The 19,571-nt window shown below is 39.0% G+C and overlaps 1 protein-coding gene and 1 long non-coding RNA gene across 2 annotated transcripts in view; one reads left to right on the top strand and one right to left on the bottom strand.

Annotated features, from left to right (window-relative positions):
- Positions 1-19,571, top strand: part of LOC122689185 — a 376,442-nt gene that overhangs the window by 318,338 nt on the left and 38,533 nt on the right. The window lies entirely within an intron of this gene.
- LOC122689181 (40S ribosomal protein S24-like) lies at positions 14,040-14,577 on the bottom strand. The gene has a single exon (XM_043895384.1). It carries the CDS (start codon positions 14,537-14,539, stop codon positions 14,147-14,149), a length of 393 nt encoding a protein of 130 aa, XP_043751319.1. The 5' UTR covers positions 14,540-14,577; the 3' UTR covers positions 14,040-14,146.

The raw sequence follows: 19,571 nt of genomic DNA, 5'->3' as shown, positions 1-19,571 counted from the left end.
GATCACATTTATTTAGATCTTCTTTGACATTTTTCAATAATATTTTGCAGGATGTTTTTCCTCCCACCTATAGATCTTGCACATATGAGGATATTGTATGTTTTTTAATGCTACCATATATGGTACATTTTATTTCAATTTTCAATTGTACATTGTTAATATATAGAAATACAATTTATTTTTGCACATTAACTTTTTATATCCTGATTTCATGCTAAACTCACTGATTAATTCTATCAGCTTTTTCATAGCTTGCTTGAGGTTTTCTATGTAGGGGATCATGTCATATACAGAGAGAGTTAGTTTTATTTCCTTTTCAAACTGTGGGCCTTTTAATTCTTTTTCTTGATTTTTACAGTGACCTCCAGAACAATGTTGAATAGGACTGGTGAGAATAAATATTCTTGCCTTGTTCCCTATTTTCAAGGGAAGGCATTCAATCTCTTATTCTTAAATACGAAAGCTGTAAGTCTGTAGTTTCCTCAGGTTGAGTACGTTCCATTATAACCCTACTTTGCTGAGAGTTTTTATTAGGAATGGATACTGGGCTTTGCCAAATGCTTTACTGCATTTTTTTGAGATTTAATGTGTGTATGAATCACCTAGGTATCTTATTAACTTAGAGACTCTGATTCAGTCAGTCTGGAAGGATCTGAGATTTTGCATTTATTTGTTTATTTTTTGGCTGTGCTACATGGCTTGTGGGATTTTAGTTCCCCAGCCAGGGATTGAACCTAGGCCCTTGACAGTGAAAGCATGGGATCCTAACCACTGGAACTCTAAGGAAATTCCTGATTCTGCATTTCTAGTAAACTCTGAGATGACATTGATGTTGTTTGACACAGACCACATTTGAATAGCATAGACATAGGGTATCTCTATGGTTTGAGGTGGGTGACACTAACCCTAACCCTAACCCCTAACCCTAACCCTAACCTACTGAAAGGTACTGAGGAGGTAGGAGTTGCAAAGAAAAACGTATTAAACAAATTATGTCCTGGAGGCCAGTGAAGGAGAGTATCAAGATTGAGGGAGTCACCAACAGTTTTAACTTTTTTTGTTTTTATTTTATTTATATATATATATATATATATATATATTTAATAAAAGTTTTAAAAGCTTTAGCGGTAGAGTTGTCAAACATGACATTAGTGTTGGTTTTGTAGCAGAAGTTGTGCTATTTATGTTTCGTGCACATATCTGTACTATTTGAAGTTTCACATCATATTATAAAACCACCTCCCTCATTGTCCAAGTCTGTTTGGTTCCCCAGTTTGGATTGTGGTAGTTTAGATAAGAAAGAACATCATGTGATCTGAATATACTTGGTTCCTGAGTGTTGAGTCATGAGTAGTGTCCGATGAGGAGAATATCTATCTTAACTAAAAAAATGTGTCCTAAAGTGTTTGGTTTCTATGTTTATGTAGCAAGAGTTCAAATACTTGTATTTGTTTATATCTTTTTTCCCCTACTAGCTGCATACTTCTTAAGAGTTAGGATTAAGTATTTGTCTTCTTGTTCTAAGCCCCTAGAATTATCACTTGGTACCTGTTTCAGTTCCGTCGCTCAGTCGTGTGTGACTCTTTACGACCCCATGGACTGCAGCAGGCCAGGCCTCCCTGTCCATCACCAACACCCGGAGTTTGCTCATTTATGTCCATCAAGTCGGTGATGCCATCCAACCATCTCATCCTCTGTCATCCATTTCTCCTCCTGTCTTCAGTCTTTCCCAGCATCAGGGTCTTTTCCAATGAGTCCATTCTTCGCATCAGGTGGCCAGAGCTTCAACTTCAGCATCAGTCCTTCCAATGATTATTCAGGACTGATTTCCTTTTGGATGGACTGGTTTGATCTCCTTGCAGTCCAAGGGATCTCAAGAGTCTTCTCCAACACAACAGCTCAAAAACATAAATTCTTTGGTGCTCAGCTTTTTTTATGGTCCAACTCTTACATCCATACATGACTAGAGGCAAATCCATAGCTTTGACTAGACAGACCTTTGTCAGCAAAGTAATGTCTCTGCTTTTTAATATGCTGTCTAGGCTTGTCATAGCATTTCTTCCAAAAAGGAAGTATCTTTTAAATTCTTGGCTGCATTCACCATCTGCAGTGATTATGGAGTCCAAGAAAATAAAGTCTGGTACATGGTAGATAGATGCTCATTAAATGTACTTTTAATTGTTGAAATTACCTGAAGGGAGGAAGACAAATTATAGAGTACTTTCTCAAGGGTTTATTAGCAGGGGGATGGAGAATGATAATCTGATCGGTGAGGAGGATTCAAGGTTGAATGAAGTTGTTTTGTTCTTTTTTTATAATTATTACTATTTTTAAGCCATAGAGATCTGTGGTTAATTGTAGGCAGAGAAGAAAGACCCAATAATTAGGAAGTGATTAAAGTTACAAGAGAGCAAAAGAATAATTAATAGAGCTTGTTTCTCTACATAAAGAACAAACATATAAATACCAAGGGGGGAGGGGGAGGGGTGGGTTGAATTAGGAGGTTGAGATTGACGTATAAACACTACGTATATAAAATAGATAAGTAATATTAACCAACTGTATAGCTCAGGAACTGTACTCAGTGCTCTGGGGACGTAAATGGGAAGGATATCTACAAAAGACGGGATATGTGTATACATATAACTGATTCACTTTGCTGTACAGCACAAAATATCACAACATTGTAAAGCAACTATACTCCAATAAGATTTTTAAACAATAGCAGATAAAGAACACAAGTACTTGGCTTAATTGTAAGGGGGTGGGGCATGACCATACTTTTCAATCATGTAGAATCTTCCTTTATCACAAAATCATTCAGACATAGCTCTCACTATAACCAACCCTAATCCAGGACCTCATTGCTTTTTACCTAAGTAATTTATAATTCATCTTCTCTATGATCTCATTCGTGCAAACTCTTCTTTGCAAGAGGCTGGTGGAATGCTCTTCAAAAATCCTCTTCCAAAATCCTTTCTGGAAACAGTCTTCATACTGGAGAAACCATAAGGGGCCCCTTCTTTCTGATTTCTGATTTCAGCCCAGTATCTCAACCCCTTGAGATGGATAAGGATGTTAGGTTGCTACTGTTTTCTTCAGCCCTAGATTTCTCTCTAGGTTCCATTATCAAAGGCTATCATGTGACTCTTGATTTTTGTTGCTACATTGTCATTGGACACAGTGAAATTTGTTCCTGTAAGTGAAAGTAAATGATCATAATACCTTCCATTTTCTAACCAGAGACAAGGATTTCTGCCAAAGAGACATTCTCAAAAAAAAAAAAAAAAAAAACCAACTGTTTATTTCAACTGAATGTCATTGATTGTATAGCTCTTTATGTATGTATGTGTGTTTTATGTCATAGACATAATTTCTATTAATATTTGATATGGGTTTATTCTCATGTGTGGGTTAATTGATAGCTTACAGGGTACTTGTGTTTTCCAGTCTGTTGTTTTTGCTCTGAGCAAAAATTTACTCAGCTGATGAGAATATTTTGACAACTCTGCCTGTGTGTCCAGAAACAGCAATTTGGTGTGAATTTTCTGGCTCCAATGACCCAATTTTAAGATGTAAAATAGGGTACTCCAAATTTATATGGAAATAATATAGCTAGCCTGGCTCCCTACAAAGAGTGACAGACATTAAGACCATGTACAACTCCTAATATGTAAAATCATAGGATGGAAACATCATGATTATTGTCTCCCAGTCTCATTTGGAAATATTATAAATGTTGCTTACTGAAATCAACTTGTAAATAAAATTACAAAGAATTATGGTTTCTAGCTTGAGAAAACAGTTCAAATTATTTCTTAGGAATATCTCAGTCAACATTTTACGTTTGATTTATACCTTTAAAAATACTGATACTGTCTGAAAGTTCTTCATTTCTTGATGGCCTCACATATACATATGCCCAAATAATTAATTTTCTTTTTTTTTTTCATTTATTTTTATTAGTTGGAGGCTAATTACTTTACAATATTGTAGTGGTTTTTGCCATACATTGACATGAATCAGCCATGGATTTACACGTGTTCCCCATCGTGATTCCCCCCTCCCACCTCCCTCCCCATCCCATCCCTCTGGGTCATCTCAGTGCACCAGCCCTGAGCACTTGTCTCATGCATCCAACCTGGGCTGGCAATCTGGTTCACAGTTGATAATATACATGTTTCAATGCTATTCTCTCAGATCATTCCACCCTCGCCTTCTCCCACAGAGTCCAAAAGTCTGTTTTATACATCTGTGTATAGATAGTATACACTTCTTTTTCTGTCCTGCATATAGGGTTATCGTTACCATCTTTTTAAATTCCATATATATACATTAGTATACTGTATTGGTGTTTATCTTCTTTCTGGCTTTCTTCACTCTGTATAATGGGCTCCAGTTTCATCCATCTCATTAGAACTGATTCAAATGTATTCTTTTTAATGGCTGGGTAATATTCCTTTGTGTATATGTACCATAGCTTTCTTATCCATTCATCTTCTGATGGGCATCTAGGTTGCTTCCATGTCCTGGCTATTATAAACAGTACTGCGATGAACATTGGGGTACATGTGTCTCTTTCAGATCTGGTTTCCTCAGTGTGTATGCCCAGGAGTGGGATTGCTGGGTCATATGGCAGTTCTATTTCCAGTTTTTTAAGGCAAAATAATTAATTTTCAAGAAACTGTTGTTTTTCTTTTGTGTTCAGTGGCTCAATAACTGCCTTATGGTAATTCAGTGTGATTCCTATCTCCTCATTCATTTCTCGGCTATTTAACTTTTAAGATTCTGGTCACATGAAGGAATCCACACTGAGTTTTATGGATGGTCAAAGGCAACCAGTGATTCTGTGTATGTGTGTGTGTACATACATTTGTATACACACACACACACACACACACACCCCTACACAGACACACATATAAATTAACTGACTTATGATTAGCATAGATATTTTATGAACTTTAATATTTTAAAACCTGAAACTCAACCAACATAAGTACTGAGCTATCATTAGTTATTAAAGATGCCTTTACCATAGGAGCAGTAAAGCGTTATTCCACCCTAGCTGACAGGGAGAGCAAGGCAATCTGCATTCCCTGGAAGCGTAGTGTTTTAGCAGCTTTCTCCTGCAGGGTTGAGCCTAGCTTGACAGGATTGATTATATTGACCATTTTATGGGTTGATTGCCAAGAGATTGAATAGTTGATTTGATTTGGTCTTCCTAATGGCCAAAAGAGCAAGATGGCTTGATTGGAATGGTGACTGAAACAACAAATTCAACTGTGAAAACAGTTGAATCAATGGTGATATGTGAACACCATCCAACATCTGAAAGAGACTGCTAATGTAGAAACTTCAAAGCCTGATTTTCAGATTCAACTGGGGCCCTTATTCTTGATGGCTAGCTCAGAATTGGTATTGCAGCAGACAACTTTAATGAAGGGGGAGTTCAAATTTTCCATAATGCAAATCAACATTCTAAAGGGTAGGATATTTAAGCAGCCAGAAAGAAAAACAAGAAATTGCTAGTGCTATTGAAAACCCTTGAACGCAAGCCAAGTTAAAATGATGATGGATCATGATATGAGAATCTATAATAAATTTATAGCACAAACATGATGACTCATAAGCTTGTCACACAAGAGCAATTTTAAAAAGTAGTCCTTGCAAATTGATACCTATGTTCCCTGTTTCCTTATATCTGGAAGTAAGATTATACCAAGTACTAGGAAACTGTATGATATTGAGTTAATGTTGTGTGTTAGTTGCTCCATCGTTTCTGACTCTTTTCGATCCCATGGACTGTAGTCTGCCAGGCTCCTCTGTCCATGGAATTCTCCAGGCAAGAATATGGAAGTGGGTGTCATTTTCTTCTCCAGGGGATCTTCCCAGCCCAGGGATCGAACCTGGGTCTCCTGCATTGCAGGCGGATGCTTTACCATCTGAGCTACTAGGGAAGCCCCCAAATTAACATTAACACTTTTTTTAAAAGGCAGTATTGTGAAGGAAAGATTTGTATACATCCATTATGACTTAAGCCTTAGGTATATTAAGTATATTAAGCCTTAAGTATATTAAGTATAGATTCAAGGGATTAGATCTGATAGAGTGCCTAAAGAACTATGGACGGAGGTTCCTGACATTGTACAGGAGGCAGTAATCAAGATTGTCCCCAAGAAAAAAAATGCAAAAAGGCAAAATGGTTGTCTGAGGAGGGCTTATAAATAGCTATGAAAAGAAGAGAAGCGAAAGGCAAAGGAGAAAAGGAAAGATATACCCATATGAATGCAGAGTTCCAAAGAATAGCCAGGAGAGATAAGAAAGCCTTCTTCAGTGATCAGTGCAAAGAAATAGAGGAAAACAATAGAATGGGAAAGACTAGAGATCTCTTCAAGAAAATTAGAGACACCAAGAGAAATTTTCATGCCAAGATGGGTTCAATAAAGGACAGAAATGGTATGGACCTAACAGAAGCAGAAGATATTAAGAAGAGGTGGCAAGAATACACAGAGGAACTATACAAAAAAGATCATGACCCAGATAACCATGATGGTGTGATCACTCACCTAGAGCCAGACATCCTGGAATGCAAGTCAAGTGGGCCTTAGGAAGCATCACTTCGAGCAAAGTTAGTGGAGGTCGTGGAATTCCAATTGAGCTATTTCAAGTCCTAAAAGATGATGCTGTGAAAGTGCTGTACTCAATATGCCAGCAAATTTGGAAAACTCAGCAGTGGCCACAGGACTGAAAAACGTCAGTTTTTATTCTGATCCCAAAGAAAAGCAATGCCAAAGAATACTCAAACTACCGCACAATTGCACTCATCTCACACGCTAGCAAAGTAGTGCTCAAAATTCTCCAAGCCACACTTCAACAGTACCTGAATCGAGAACTTCCAGATGTTCAAGCTGGTTTTAGAAAAGGCAGAGGTACCAGAGATCAAATTGCCAACATCTGTTGGATCATCGAAAAGGCAAGAGAGTTCCAGAAAAACATCTGCTTTATTGATTATGCCAAAACCTTTGACTGTGTGGATTATAATGAACTGTCGAAAATTCTTGAAGAGATGGGAATACCAGACCACCTGACCTGCTTCCTGAGAAATCTGTATGCAGGTCAAGAAACAACAGTTAGAACTGGACATGGAACAACAGGCTGGTTCCAAATCAGGAAAGGTGTATATCAAGGCTATATACTGTCACCCTGCTTATTTAACTTCTATGCAGAGACATCATGAGATGTAGGATGACTACATATGAGATGGATGAAGCACAAGCTGGAATCAAAATTGCCGGGAGAATCATCAGTAATCACAGATGTGTGGCTTCCCAGGTGGTGCTCGTGGCAAAGACCCCACCTGCCAATGCAGGAGACACAGAAGATGCAGGTTCGATCCCTGGGTCAGGAAGATCCCCTGTAGAAGTGGATGACAACCACTCCAATATTCTTGCCTGGAGAATCCTATGGACAGAGGAGCCTGGCAGGCTACAGTCTGTTGGATCACAAAGAGTTGGACATGACTGAAGTGACTTAGCAAGTACTGCAAGTGAAAAATATAATATCAGTTCTCTGAGCTAAAATGAAAGCAGAAGTATTCCTTCTGAGGGTTCTAGGACTGAAGCCCTCTGGAAGCTGGTGCCTTTTCCAGTTTCCAGAGGCTACTGCCTTCCTTGCCTCATGGCTCCTTCCTCCATTTTCAAAGCTAGCAATGTAACCTCTTCTCTCCTCTTTGCCATCCCTTGGGACCCTTGTGATTTCATTGGAGCCAACTGTAATCCAGGACAGTCTTCCCATGACAACATTCTAAAATTAATCACATCTGCAAACTCCCTGTTACCAGGTAAAGCAACCCCTACACAGGTTCCAGGAATTGGTTTGTAGAAATCTTCCTGTGTGTGTGGTAGGGAGAGGTGTGAGAGCGGCATCATTTAGTTTACCACAGGAGAAAAAAATTAAATAAATCCAGTCACAAAGCTTTTGTAGCCACCTAAGCAGGAGATAAGGGGCTTCTCAGGTGGCACTTAATGGTTAAGAACCATTAGTTCTTAACTAATGGTTAATACAACAATGCAGGAGACATAAGAGACACGTGTTGAATCCCTGGGTCGGGAAGATCCCCTGGAGAAGGAAATGACAACCCACTCCAGTGTTCTTGCCTGGATAAACCCTTGGACAGAGGTGCCTGGTGGGCTACAGTCCATGGGGTCACAAACAGTGGGACACTATTGGTGACTGAACACACGCGCACCCAAGCAGAAGATGATGGTAACTCACATCACGTGGCAGTGGAAATGGAGAGAAGTATTGAGACTGGAGAATTGAATATTGAGACTGGAGTATTGAGATCACATTTTTGGCACCAGGGCCAATTTCATGGAAGACAGTTTTTCAACCAACCAGGATTTGGGTGGGGGGTTGGTTTGGGGATGATTCAAGCACATTATATTTCTTGTGCACTTTATTTCTAGTATTATTACATTAGCTGCACTTCATATCATCAGGCATTAGATCCTGATGGTTGGGGACCCCTAGTTTCAGACACAAAGTCAACAGGCCTTGCCAATGAATTGAATAGGATAGGGGACTGAGGGGGATGAGGTCCACTCTAGCTCAGTTTACAGCTACTATGCCTCCTGGTTATTCTGAATGTCATCTTTATATCATAGACCAGGCAATTATTAATAAAACTTATGTTTTGAGAATGTTCCTGTGTATTTCTAAAAGAAACCATCTTTGCATTTGAAAAGAACCTCTATTTCTGTGTTTACTTTGGCATAGGTAGGAATTTTATTTTTAACTTTTTGGAAGAGTTGTGTAAAACTGTTTGCTCGGATTTTGAAACCTTATGAATAAATCATTTGAAATGGCCTCCTAAATTTGCTATTCATCCCGTTAAGTTTGAAAATGAAAAAGAAGTTCAAGTATTGGAAAATAAAGTCAACTATCAAATGAAAATTCATTGAATGTTCGACATGCGTCAAGAACAGGCGACAGTTGAGACACTAAAAAGAAAGAGAATTTCCCAAAGCTGACGTCCAAAACTTGCACTTGTTTTGTATGGCATTACAAGAAGGGATGCTGGATTCTAGTTGGAGGTCTCCAGAAATGTCCAATGGAGAAGATCAGCAAAGATAAACCTGTTGAGAAGTTCCTTGACGGATTCCTATAGCCAGGAGCTCCAGGGCACATTAAGGAGTCAGGAGAGGGAAAACATTTAATAACATATGGGCGTTCTTGGGTGAGACAATTAGCACATTACAGGTGCACCTGAAAGCAAATTCCACATATGAAAATAATAACTATGATGTTTGACTTATCTCTAAGAACACATCCCCAAATCCCATTCAATGAAAAATCCCTTTAGGAAAAAAACAAAATGATCAGCTTAAATGATGACTCTGCCCAGCAAACAGAAGAAAAGCTGTTTCAGAAGTTGATGAATTGTTGATTCATTTCTTTTTTGCATGTTTCCAGCTGAATTTGGAATGAAACATATCCAATGCATCACACACTTTCCTTTTTCAATTATTTCTAGCACATGCTATTGTTTAATACAGTCTTCTATTGTTTAATATGGTCTTCTATGGCAAGATGTAATAGTTCTGTATTGTCATTAGATGTCTTTTATGATTAACTGTAGTTTGTCCTAAATAGAAAAGGTAAATTAATGCTATGTTTGTTTTAGGCAATCTTTCCACAGACAGAGATTGGAGGGGCGTTTGAAGTTTGAATTCAGTATTATTTAAGCACATAACATTTATTGAGCACTTTATTTCTATTATTATATTATCTCCACCTGAGATCATCAGGCATTAGATCTATAAACAAGTAATCTAGTATTTAGCTTTTTATGTCTTGATTTGGGGGAGGGGAGCATTTTGGTCTGTAATGAAAGCTTTAGTAATTTATTGGTTCAGGTACATTTGTATAGCTCCTTCAGATGCCCACTTTAATTGACGTCTCTTGATACAGAAACCTACTACCTAGAAGCTTGCCTTTTAAGCCTACTCAGTGCTTGAAATTTAGGCCACCTAAGAGAGGAAGTTCACCCATATACACCATTTCAGGTTTAGGTAAGGACTCAGGAGGGAAGCAGGAAGAATGAATGAATGAGACCTCACCTGTTATTAATATAACAGTGTTTCCACCTTCAAAAATGGGGGGCTGTATTAGATAGCTAGAGTGGCTTCCAGCTCCTGTGAAAGATAGCTGGGGGAAAAGTATCTCTCTCACTCTTCCTCAGGACCTCCCACTGTGATACTGTTCCTTAGTGCATCCCCAAAGAATGGAAACATTTTATAGCTGATCATAAAAGCATACAACTGTGGGCAAATGTATCACAGTATTTCTGGAACAGCATGCCAACTCTTGATTATTTATTATATCATGAGCTTATGAGTGAGTGGGCCATGCTGATCTTCCCTCACAAAGGGGAGGAGAAGTGGGCAGTGTCTGCCCACTAGGAGCTGACATAGCTGACTCCATATGAAGTGTGATAGATGACATCCCAAGGTCAAAGAAAAGCCATGTGATATGGTGGAAGGAGCATGGGTTTTGGCAGCCTATAGATTTGGGTTTGATTCCTACTTTGACCATTTTCTATCCGTGTGATCTTACATAAGTTGAATTCTATTAGCCTTACTTTCCTCATATGGTAAATAGGAATAATAATTCTATTTCCTATCAGGGTAGGTGTTTAGCAGTCATCCTTATTATGCTAAAACTATTTGTCACTGTAGGAAAGTCAAAACTGCTCAGAAAGGTGGAGAAGGTTGCTTACACATTTTCCTTCATTCTTTGTGTTGTGGTACTAAGAATCATCTTACATACTACTGTTGCCAACAATTTCTTGACTAATTCTTGACCTTCTGATATATGCCCCTTTGTGGTTCAGACAAAAATGTAATGAAACTCCCCTCTCCATGGTTTGCCCACACAGTAAAATGAAAGACACAATTAAGCATGTGAACATTGTACTGTGGGATAAATAATATCTGTGATGGTTAGTTTTATGTATCAGCTCAACTGGGCTAAGGGATGGACAGTGTGGATGTTTCTGGAAGAAATTAGCATTTGAAACAGTAGACCAAGTAAAGAGATCCACCCTCGCTAATGTGGATGGGCATCATCCAATCTGTCGAGAACCCAAATAGAACAAAAAGGCAACTGGAGGGTGAATTCCCACTGTTTTTGAGCTAAGACTTCCATAATTCCTACCTTCAGACATCGGAGCTTCTGGTTCTCAGACTCTTTGGACTCAGACTGAATTATACTACCAGCTTTCCTTTGCTTGCAAATGGCAGCTTGTGGGACTTCTTGCCCTCCACAACCATGTAAGCCAATTCCTATAATAAATATCCTCTTATATATGTCAATATAGATCTACCCATCTGTCTGTCTGTCTGTCCTGTTTCCTCTAGAGAACCCTAATACAATTTCTGAATTAATATTAGCAATAATATTTACAATGATGGTAGGTAACAGCTATGAGCTTTTCTGTGTTCTGGGCTTTATGCTCAGTACTTGATCTGCATAATCACTTAATCATCACAACAGTCTGATGAGACAGTTAACTATTATTCTCTTGTTTAGTCAAACACATTAAGTCTCAGAGAGGTTAAATAGCTTGCCAAAAGCCATATAACTAGTAAATGTAGGAATGGGGATTTGAGTCCAAATCTGTTTGACTCTATAGCCTGAGCTTTACCACTAAGCTATTTTAAGTGATCCCCAGTTGCAGTGACATGCAAATGAAACTGTAATTGTGGTAATGCTTTAAAGACCTTGAAGAACTATCAAAATGGAAGGGCTTATTATTACCTAAATGATTAACTGAGTCTAGCACTGTTTATCCAGATGCTTGGCAGCATGTAGACAAAGCCTAAGGCTGTAATGGACCTTTTCCAAGTGGTAAAAGCTGAAATGTAATATGAGCTAATTGGTGACATGTCTTGATTTTCAAAGCATTAGGCAAAGCTCGTTAAGTGCAGCTTCCTAGTGGCATGCTTATCTCTTTTAAGTTAACTGCACCTGTTTTACAATTTCAAGTGATTACATAACTTCAGAACATTGGTGATTGTTCTCCAGCATTCAGTTTTTTTAGCAAACATTTATTGAGCACCCTTACTCCATTCTATGTGTGTTTATGGAGCATCTCCTGTGCTCAGAGTATTGTCTCTACAGGGCTTTGTGACTTATATTTGGAAACAGTATTTTGAAAAGCCCAGAGCAGAAGGACTGAGATGAAAGCTGTTTTGTCCAGTGCAAATAGTTATTTACCTGGAGTTCAGAGGTTGTGTTGCTCTTTTTCAGTCACTAGTTGTTCTTCAATTTCTAAGTGGTGTCTGACTCTTTGCAACCCCATAGATGAGAGCACAACAGGCTCCTCTGTCCTCCACTACCTCCCAGAATTTGCTCAGATTCATGTCCATTGAGCTGGTGATGCTATGTAACCATCTCATCCTCTGCCACCCTCTTCTCCTTTGGCTTTCCATCTTTTGCAGCATCAAGGTCTTTTCCAATGAGTCAGCTCTTAGCATCAGGTGGCCAAAGTATGGAGGCTTCAGCATTAGTCCTTGCAATGAATATTCAGGACTGATTTCCTTTAGGATTGACTAGTTGGATCTCCTTGCAGTCCAAGGGGCTCTCAAGAGTCTTCTCTGGGTTTAGGGCAGTGGTTTTCATATTATACATAGCAAAATCATTCAAGGTGCTTGCCTGGGTTTTACTGCTAAGATTCTGATTTAGTTGCTTTAGTATGATGGTTTTAACAGGTGATTGTCATTGTCCGGCTAGGCTTTTTTAGTCACTAGTCCATAGCATCCTTTTCCACCGAAGCATCCAGTTAATGAAGGAATGCAATAAAAAAGGAAAACTACCAGAAATTTGGCTTTAGTCCAACTTACTTGCTTCCTTTTCTCATTCCTCTCTATCCTTTTGGTAACCTCTATCCCTTTTAAGTGTCTAAATTTGGGTTTATAAGAAAAATATTCACACTTATTTAGGTAATCAAATAGTCAAAACCTCACTTGTTTATGAGATCGGGCTGACAATACAAATGAGTGAAGCAAGACAGATGGAGACTGTGGTGAACTGGAAATTATAGACCCCATCTCATGTGAGGGTGGTGGAGGGAGCAACAGCTAAGACTATAATCCAGCCAGGTGTTCTCAGAATTCTCAAAGTGTCATCCTTGCTCTAGGAGCATTAGAAAACTTGTTAGAAATGCAAAATTTCAAACCCTGCTCCCTGATCCACTGAGTGAATCTGGTACTGGAGGAGGTTGGGGGACAACAGTCTGTGGTCTCAGGGGATTCTGATGCAATATAATAACTCTATGGCTGATTCATATCAATGTATGACAAAACCCACTGAAATGTTGTGAAATAATTAGCCTCCAACTAATAAAAAAAAAAACAAAAACATTTTCAAACCACCGCCTATAGTACTGAAAGCCCAGTGTGATCACACTTGATTTTTCATGAAAAGCCAGGAATATTGCTTTCTTTTATTGAGCATTTTTAAATTGTGCTGTGCATGTTCATGGAAGAGCTCCTGTGCTCAAATTATTCTGAACATCTCTCCTTGGCTTTCAAAGATTGACAACGAATTCAATTTTTCCTTTTTTTTTTTAATACAGCCTGTGGGTGTCTTTTTTTTTTTTTTTGTAAACAAACATATCCTTGGGCTAACCTTCAATTGTCTCTATTCTACAAGGGTTAAATAGCTTTGAAATATGCTTCTTATCTTCATGGCATTCCCCAACCCATGCCTCAGTATCCTGAGTAGTCAATTAAACCATGAAATGTGAAATACTGGAATAGGTAATTTAGTTATGAAAACCTTAGCCTAGTTCTGCTGTTAGTTTCCTGGATTAAAAAAGAAACAAAAGCTAGGAAAGATTATGGGTTAAATCAGAGTCACAAGTTAGAATCCTTTCACTGTCAAACCAAATTTCTAGAGAGGGTCTATCCCTGGCTATTAATAATAAATTACATAAATCTGTAGTCCTCTTGACTTATTTCAACCTATTCCTCTTTTTTTTGGAAAAGGTCTTAGTTTATTCTTTCATGAAAAATCTGCACAAGCACCACAGATACAGTCACTGCAGAATCTTTACTCCTTCTGTTGTCCAATCTCCAGCTCACTTTTTGCCAGCACCAACATTGGCCTTTGCAGTCCCCCTGACTTTCTTCATTCTGTTCTTGCGTTCCTTTCGCTGTTTTCTTGAGGTCTTTTTCTTCTCATACAGGCCATGTCTCGCAAGCCTGTGTTTGGGCTCGTTCTTCTTCGCGTAATCCAAGGAGTCGTAAATCATGCCGAAGCCAGTGGTCTTGCCACCACCAAAATGGGTTCTGAATCCAAACACAAAGATGACATCTGGTGTGGTCTTGTACATCTTGGCCAGTTTTTCCCGAATTTCTGTTTTAGGTACTGTTGCCTTTCCAGGGTGAAGAACATCAATGACCATTTGTTTCCGCTGAAGCAGTCGGTTGGTCATGAACTTCCTAGTCCGGATAGTTACTGTGTCGTTCATGATGGCGGCTGATCTTCAAGCAGCCAGGAGGAAAAGAGCCAACCTATTCCTCTTATCTGGAGAGTAGGGAAGGCATATAATGCCTAGACTGTGATATTTACAACTCGAAGCCAAGTACAGACATGACTTGCGCGCTTTTTAATTGTTATTGAAGTATAGTTGATTTACAACATTGTGTTCATTTCCAGTGTACAGCAAAGTGAACCAGTTATACATATATCCACTCTTTTTCTTTAATTCTTTTCCAATATAGGTCATTGCAGAATATTGAGTTCCCTGTGCTATACAATAGGTTCTTATCAGTTTTCTATTTTATATATAATAGTGTGTGTGTGCCAATCCAAATTTAACCCCACCTTTACCCCCGTGTTGGAGAAGGAAATGTCAACCCACTCCAGTACTCTTGCCTGGGAAATCCCATGGACAGAGGAGCCTGGTAGGCTGCAGTCCATGGGGTCACAAAGAGTTGGACACGACTGAGTAACTTCACTTTCACTTTAACCCCGGGTAACCGTAAGTTTGTTTTCTGCATCCGTGACTCTACTTGTGCTTTGTAAACAAGTTCATTTGTACCCCTTCTTTAGACTCTGCATATAAGCAACATTTTTCTTTCTGTATCTGACTTATTTCACTCAGTATGACAATCTCTATTTGCATCCATGCTGTGGCAAATGGCATTATTTTATTCTTTTTGTGGCTGAGTAATATTCTGTTATATCTATATATATACCATACCTTCAGTATCCATTCATGTGTTGATCAACATTTAGGTTGCTTCCATGTCCTGTCTTTTTGTAAATAGTCCTGCAATGAACATTGGGGTTCATCTGTTTTTTCACTCTTTCTACATTTGAAGAATTTTGTGTGTGAGAGAGAGAGATAGATTTACTTACAGTGTGCTTATCAAATGGTGGTTTTTGAAAGCTATTGTACTATTGTATAGCACAGGAACAATGGAGTTTAATATATATCATAGGATGACCATTCATCCTAGTTTTCCCAGGACTGACGGGGATCAGGAAAAGGGGAACTTCCAGTTTCAAAACCAGGAGAAGGTGGTCATCCTAGTGTTTAATGCCAATGTTTCTCTTACATCACTTTACTTCGGATGTAGAAAAGAATAAAGGTGGGAGTTGGTAGAAAAGTTCCATTGTATTGTTAAAAGCAATTTCATAACTTGCTGAAATCAAAAGGCAAACATTGTAGGAAGGCAAATTTTAGCCAGAAATAAGAAAAGACTTTCAAATGGAGGTGCCACTCTGAAGTGCCTAATATGAGATATAATGTCCTCGAAGTTAGGTAGGATCCAACAGAGTGCAGACCCTAGAGAGAATTTAAAATATGGTCAAGTGTGGAGACAAAGGACAGGCTTTTGAGGCATGTGAACTGAAGTGCACATGGAGGTCAGTGAATTGAAAGGTAATCCTGTCAGGATAATCAAGAACAGGACAGGAAGCAGAATACGAGGTGATTCAGAGCAAGCAGTCTGGCACAGATACAGCTAAGCAACAAGAGGCTACTTGCAGCCTATTTTTGTGTGACGGTAGGTGGTTTTATCTGATAGACAGAGAGTCTGATGAACTATGGACGGAGGTTCATGACATTGTACAGGAGACAGGGATCAAGACCATCCCCATGGAAAAGAAATGCAAAAAGGCAAAATGGTTGTCTGAGATGGCCTTACAAATAGCTGTGAGAAGAAGAGAAGCTAAAAGCAAAGGAGAAAAGGAAAGATATTCCCATTTAAATGCAGAGTTCCAAAGAAGAGCCAGGAGAGATAAGAAAGCCTCCCTCAGTGATCAATGCAAAGAAATAGAGAAAAACAACAGAATGGGAAAGACTAGAGATCTCTTCAAGAAAATTAGAGATACCAAGGGAACATTTCATGCAAAAATGGGCTCCATAAAGGACAGAAATGGTATGGACCTAACAGAAGCAGAAAATATTAAGAAGAGGTGACAGGAATACACAGAAGAACTGTACAAAAAAGATCTTCACGAGCCAGATAATCACAATGGTGTGATCACTCACCTAGAGCCAGACATCCTGGAATGTTAAGTCAAGTGGGCCTTAGAAAGCATCACTACAAACAAAGCTAGTGGATGTGATGGAATTCCAGTTGAGCTATTTCAAATCCTGAAAGATGATGCTGTGAAAATGCTGCACTCAATATGCCAGCAAATTTGGAAAACTCAGCAGTGGCCACAGGACTGGGAAAGGTCAGTGTTCATTCCAATCCCTAAGAAAGGCAATCCCCAAAAATGCTCAGACTACCGCACAATTGCACTCATCTCACACGCTAGTAAAGTAATGCTCAAAATTCTCCAAGACAGGCTTCAGCAATACGTGAACCGAGAATTTCCAGATGTTCAAGCTGGTTTTAGAAGAGGCAGAGGGACCAGAGATCAAATTGCCAATATCCGCTGGATCATCGAAAAAGCAAGAGAGTTCCAGAAAAACATCTATTTCTGCTTTATTGACTATGCCAAAGCCTTCGACTGTGTGAATCACAATAAACTGTGGAAAATTCTGAAGGAGATGGGAATACCAGGCAACCTGACCTGCCTCTTGAGAAACCTGTATGCAGGTCAGGAAGCAACAGTTAGAACAGGATATGGAACAACAGACTGGTTCCAAATAGGAAAAGGAGTACATCAAGGCTGTATATTGTCACCCTGCTTATTTAACTTATATGCAAAGTATATCATGAGAAATGCTGGGCTGGAAGAAGCTGGAATCAAGATTGCCAGGAGAAATATCAATAACCTCAGATATGCAGATGACACCACCCTTATGGCAGAAAGTGAAGAGGAACTAAAAAGCCTCTTGATGAAAGTGAAAGAGGAAAGTGAAAAAGTTGGCTTAAAGCTCAACATTCAGAAAACTAACATCATGGCATCTGGTCCCATCACCTCATGGGAAATAGATGGGGAAACAGTGGAAACAGTGTCAGACTTTATTTTTTTGAGCTCCAAAATCACTGCCAATGGTGACTGCAGCCATGAAATTAAAAGACGCTTACTTCTTGGAAGGAAATTTACGACCAACCTAGATAGCATGTTAAAAAGCAGAGACATTACTTTGCCAACAAAGGTCCGTCTAGTCAAGGCTATAATTTTTCCAGTGGTCATGTATGGATGTGAGAGTTGGACTGTGAAGAAAGCTGAGCGCTGAAAAATTGATGCTTTTGAACTGTGGTGTTGGAGAAGACTCTTGAGAGTCCCTTGGACTGCAAGGAGATCCAACCAGTCCATCCTGAAGGAGATAAGTCCTGGGTGTTCATTGGAAGCACTGATGCTGAAACTTAAACTCCAGTGCTTTGGCCACCTCATGGGAAGAGTTGACTCATTGGAAAAGACCCTGATGCTGGGAGGGATTGGGGGCAGGAGGAGAAGGGGACAACAGAGGATGAGATGGTTGGATGGCATCACCGACTCGATGGGCATGAGTTTGAGTAAACTCCGGGAGTTGGTGATGGACAGGGAGGCCTGGTGTGCTGCGATTCATGGGGTTGCAAAGAGTCGGACACGGCTAAGCGACTGAACTGTACTGAGGTGGTTTTATGGTGTAGGGAAAGACCTTATGAATTAAAGGCACAGGGCAGTAAAAAACTTGAACATCTGTAGTGAATGAAAGGTTGGATTAAATGACCTCATATTACCATTCAATTTTGGTAATCTTTGAAAATTCAGATTCTGTTATAAAAGATACTTAACATGCTTTTATTACTAATCTTTGACTCTATCTCTTTGAAACTTCGGATAATAAATCAAACTTCATGAGATGAATGTGAGGATTAAAGAAAATAAATCTATAGCACAATGCCTGGCTCATTGTAATTGCTCAGTAAACAGAAGTTATTATGAGTATTCTTAAAATACATTTTCTTAAATCTGGTCTTTCTTGATAGAAAATTTTCTCTTTTTCTTTGGTAATTAGCAAATTGTGAAGCTAATTTTTTAAACTGGTGAATGTCTCATAGTAAACGTATTTCCAAATCATTGAGGCTTGGTGCAAATTTTTCAGTGTTTTTAACATGACTACTACAATAACTTTTTCTTATATGTAATTTAAGTTTTCAGCTATTAAAGTTTACATTGCATTTCTAGTTGCTTTGCATGATATTCTTCATTATACTCAGGTTAGAACAAATCTCTTTAAGTCATTTGGGACATAACACTAAATCATATTAATGAAATAAACCCTGCTCATTGAATTTAAATAAGATGATATGCTGCTGTGCTATGCTTAGTCGTTCAGTCATGTCTGTTTGCAACCCCATGCACTGTAGTCTGCCAGGCTCCTCTGTCCATGGGGATTCTCTAGGCACGAATACTGGAGTGAGTTGCCATGCCCTCCTCCAGGGGATCTTCCCAACCCAGGGATTGAACCGAGGTCTCCTGCATTGCATGCAGATTCTTTACCATCTGAGCCACCAGGGAAGTCCAAAATAAGATGTTATACAATCATAAATCATGACATATGACCACCCCTAGGTTTTATCATTTATAGTAACTCTGATTTAGAATTCATTTTACTAAGGCTGTATATTGTCACCCTGCTTATTTAACTTATATGCAGAATACATCATGAGAAATGCTGGGTTGGATGAAACCCGAGCTGGAATCAAGATGGCCGGGAGAAATATCAATAACCTCAGATATGCAGATGACACCACCCTTATGGCAGAAAGTAAAGAACTAAAGAGCCTCTTAATGAAGGTGAAAGAGGAGAGTGGAAAAGTTGGCTTAAAGCTTAACATTCAGAAAACTAAGATCATGGGATCTGGTCCCATCACTTCATGACAAATACATGGGGAAATAGTGGCTGACTTTATTTTTGGGGGCTCCAAAATCACTGTAGATGGTGATTGCAGCCATGAAATTAAAAGACGCTTACTCCTTGGAAGGAAAGTTATGACCAACCTAGATAGCATATTAAAAAGCAGAGACATTACTTTGTCAACAAATGTCCATCTAGTCAAGGCTATGGTTTTTCCAGTAGTCATGTATGGATGTGAGAGTTGGACTGT

This window comes from Cervus elaphus, chromosome X (genome assembly GCF_910594005.1).
Source record: "Cervus elaphus chromosome X, mCerEla1.1, whole genome shotgun sequence".
NCBI classification, from domain to species: Eukaryota; Metazoa; Chordata; class Mammalia; order Artiodactyla; family Cervidae; genus Cervus; species Cervus elaphus.
This window is presented reverse-complemented; position numbering and strand designations above follow the sequence as displayed.

Coding starts and splice junctions, on each gene's coding strand:
- LOC122689181 (XM_043895384.1), bottom strand. CDS start 14,539: ATGAACGACACAGTAACTATCCGGACTAGGAAGTTCATGACCAACCGA.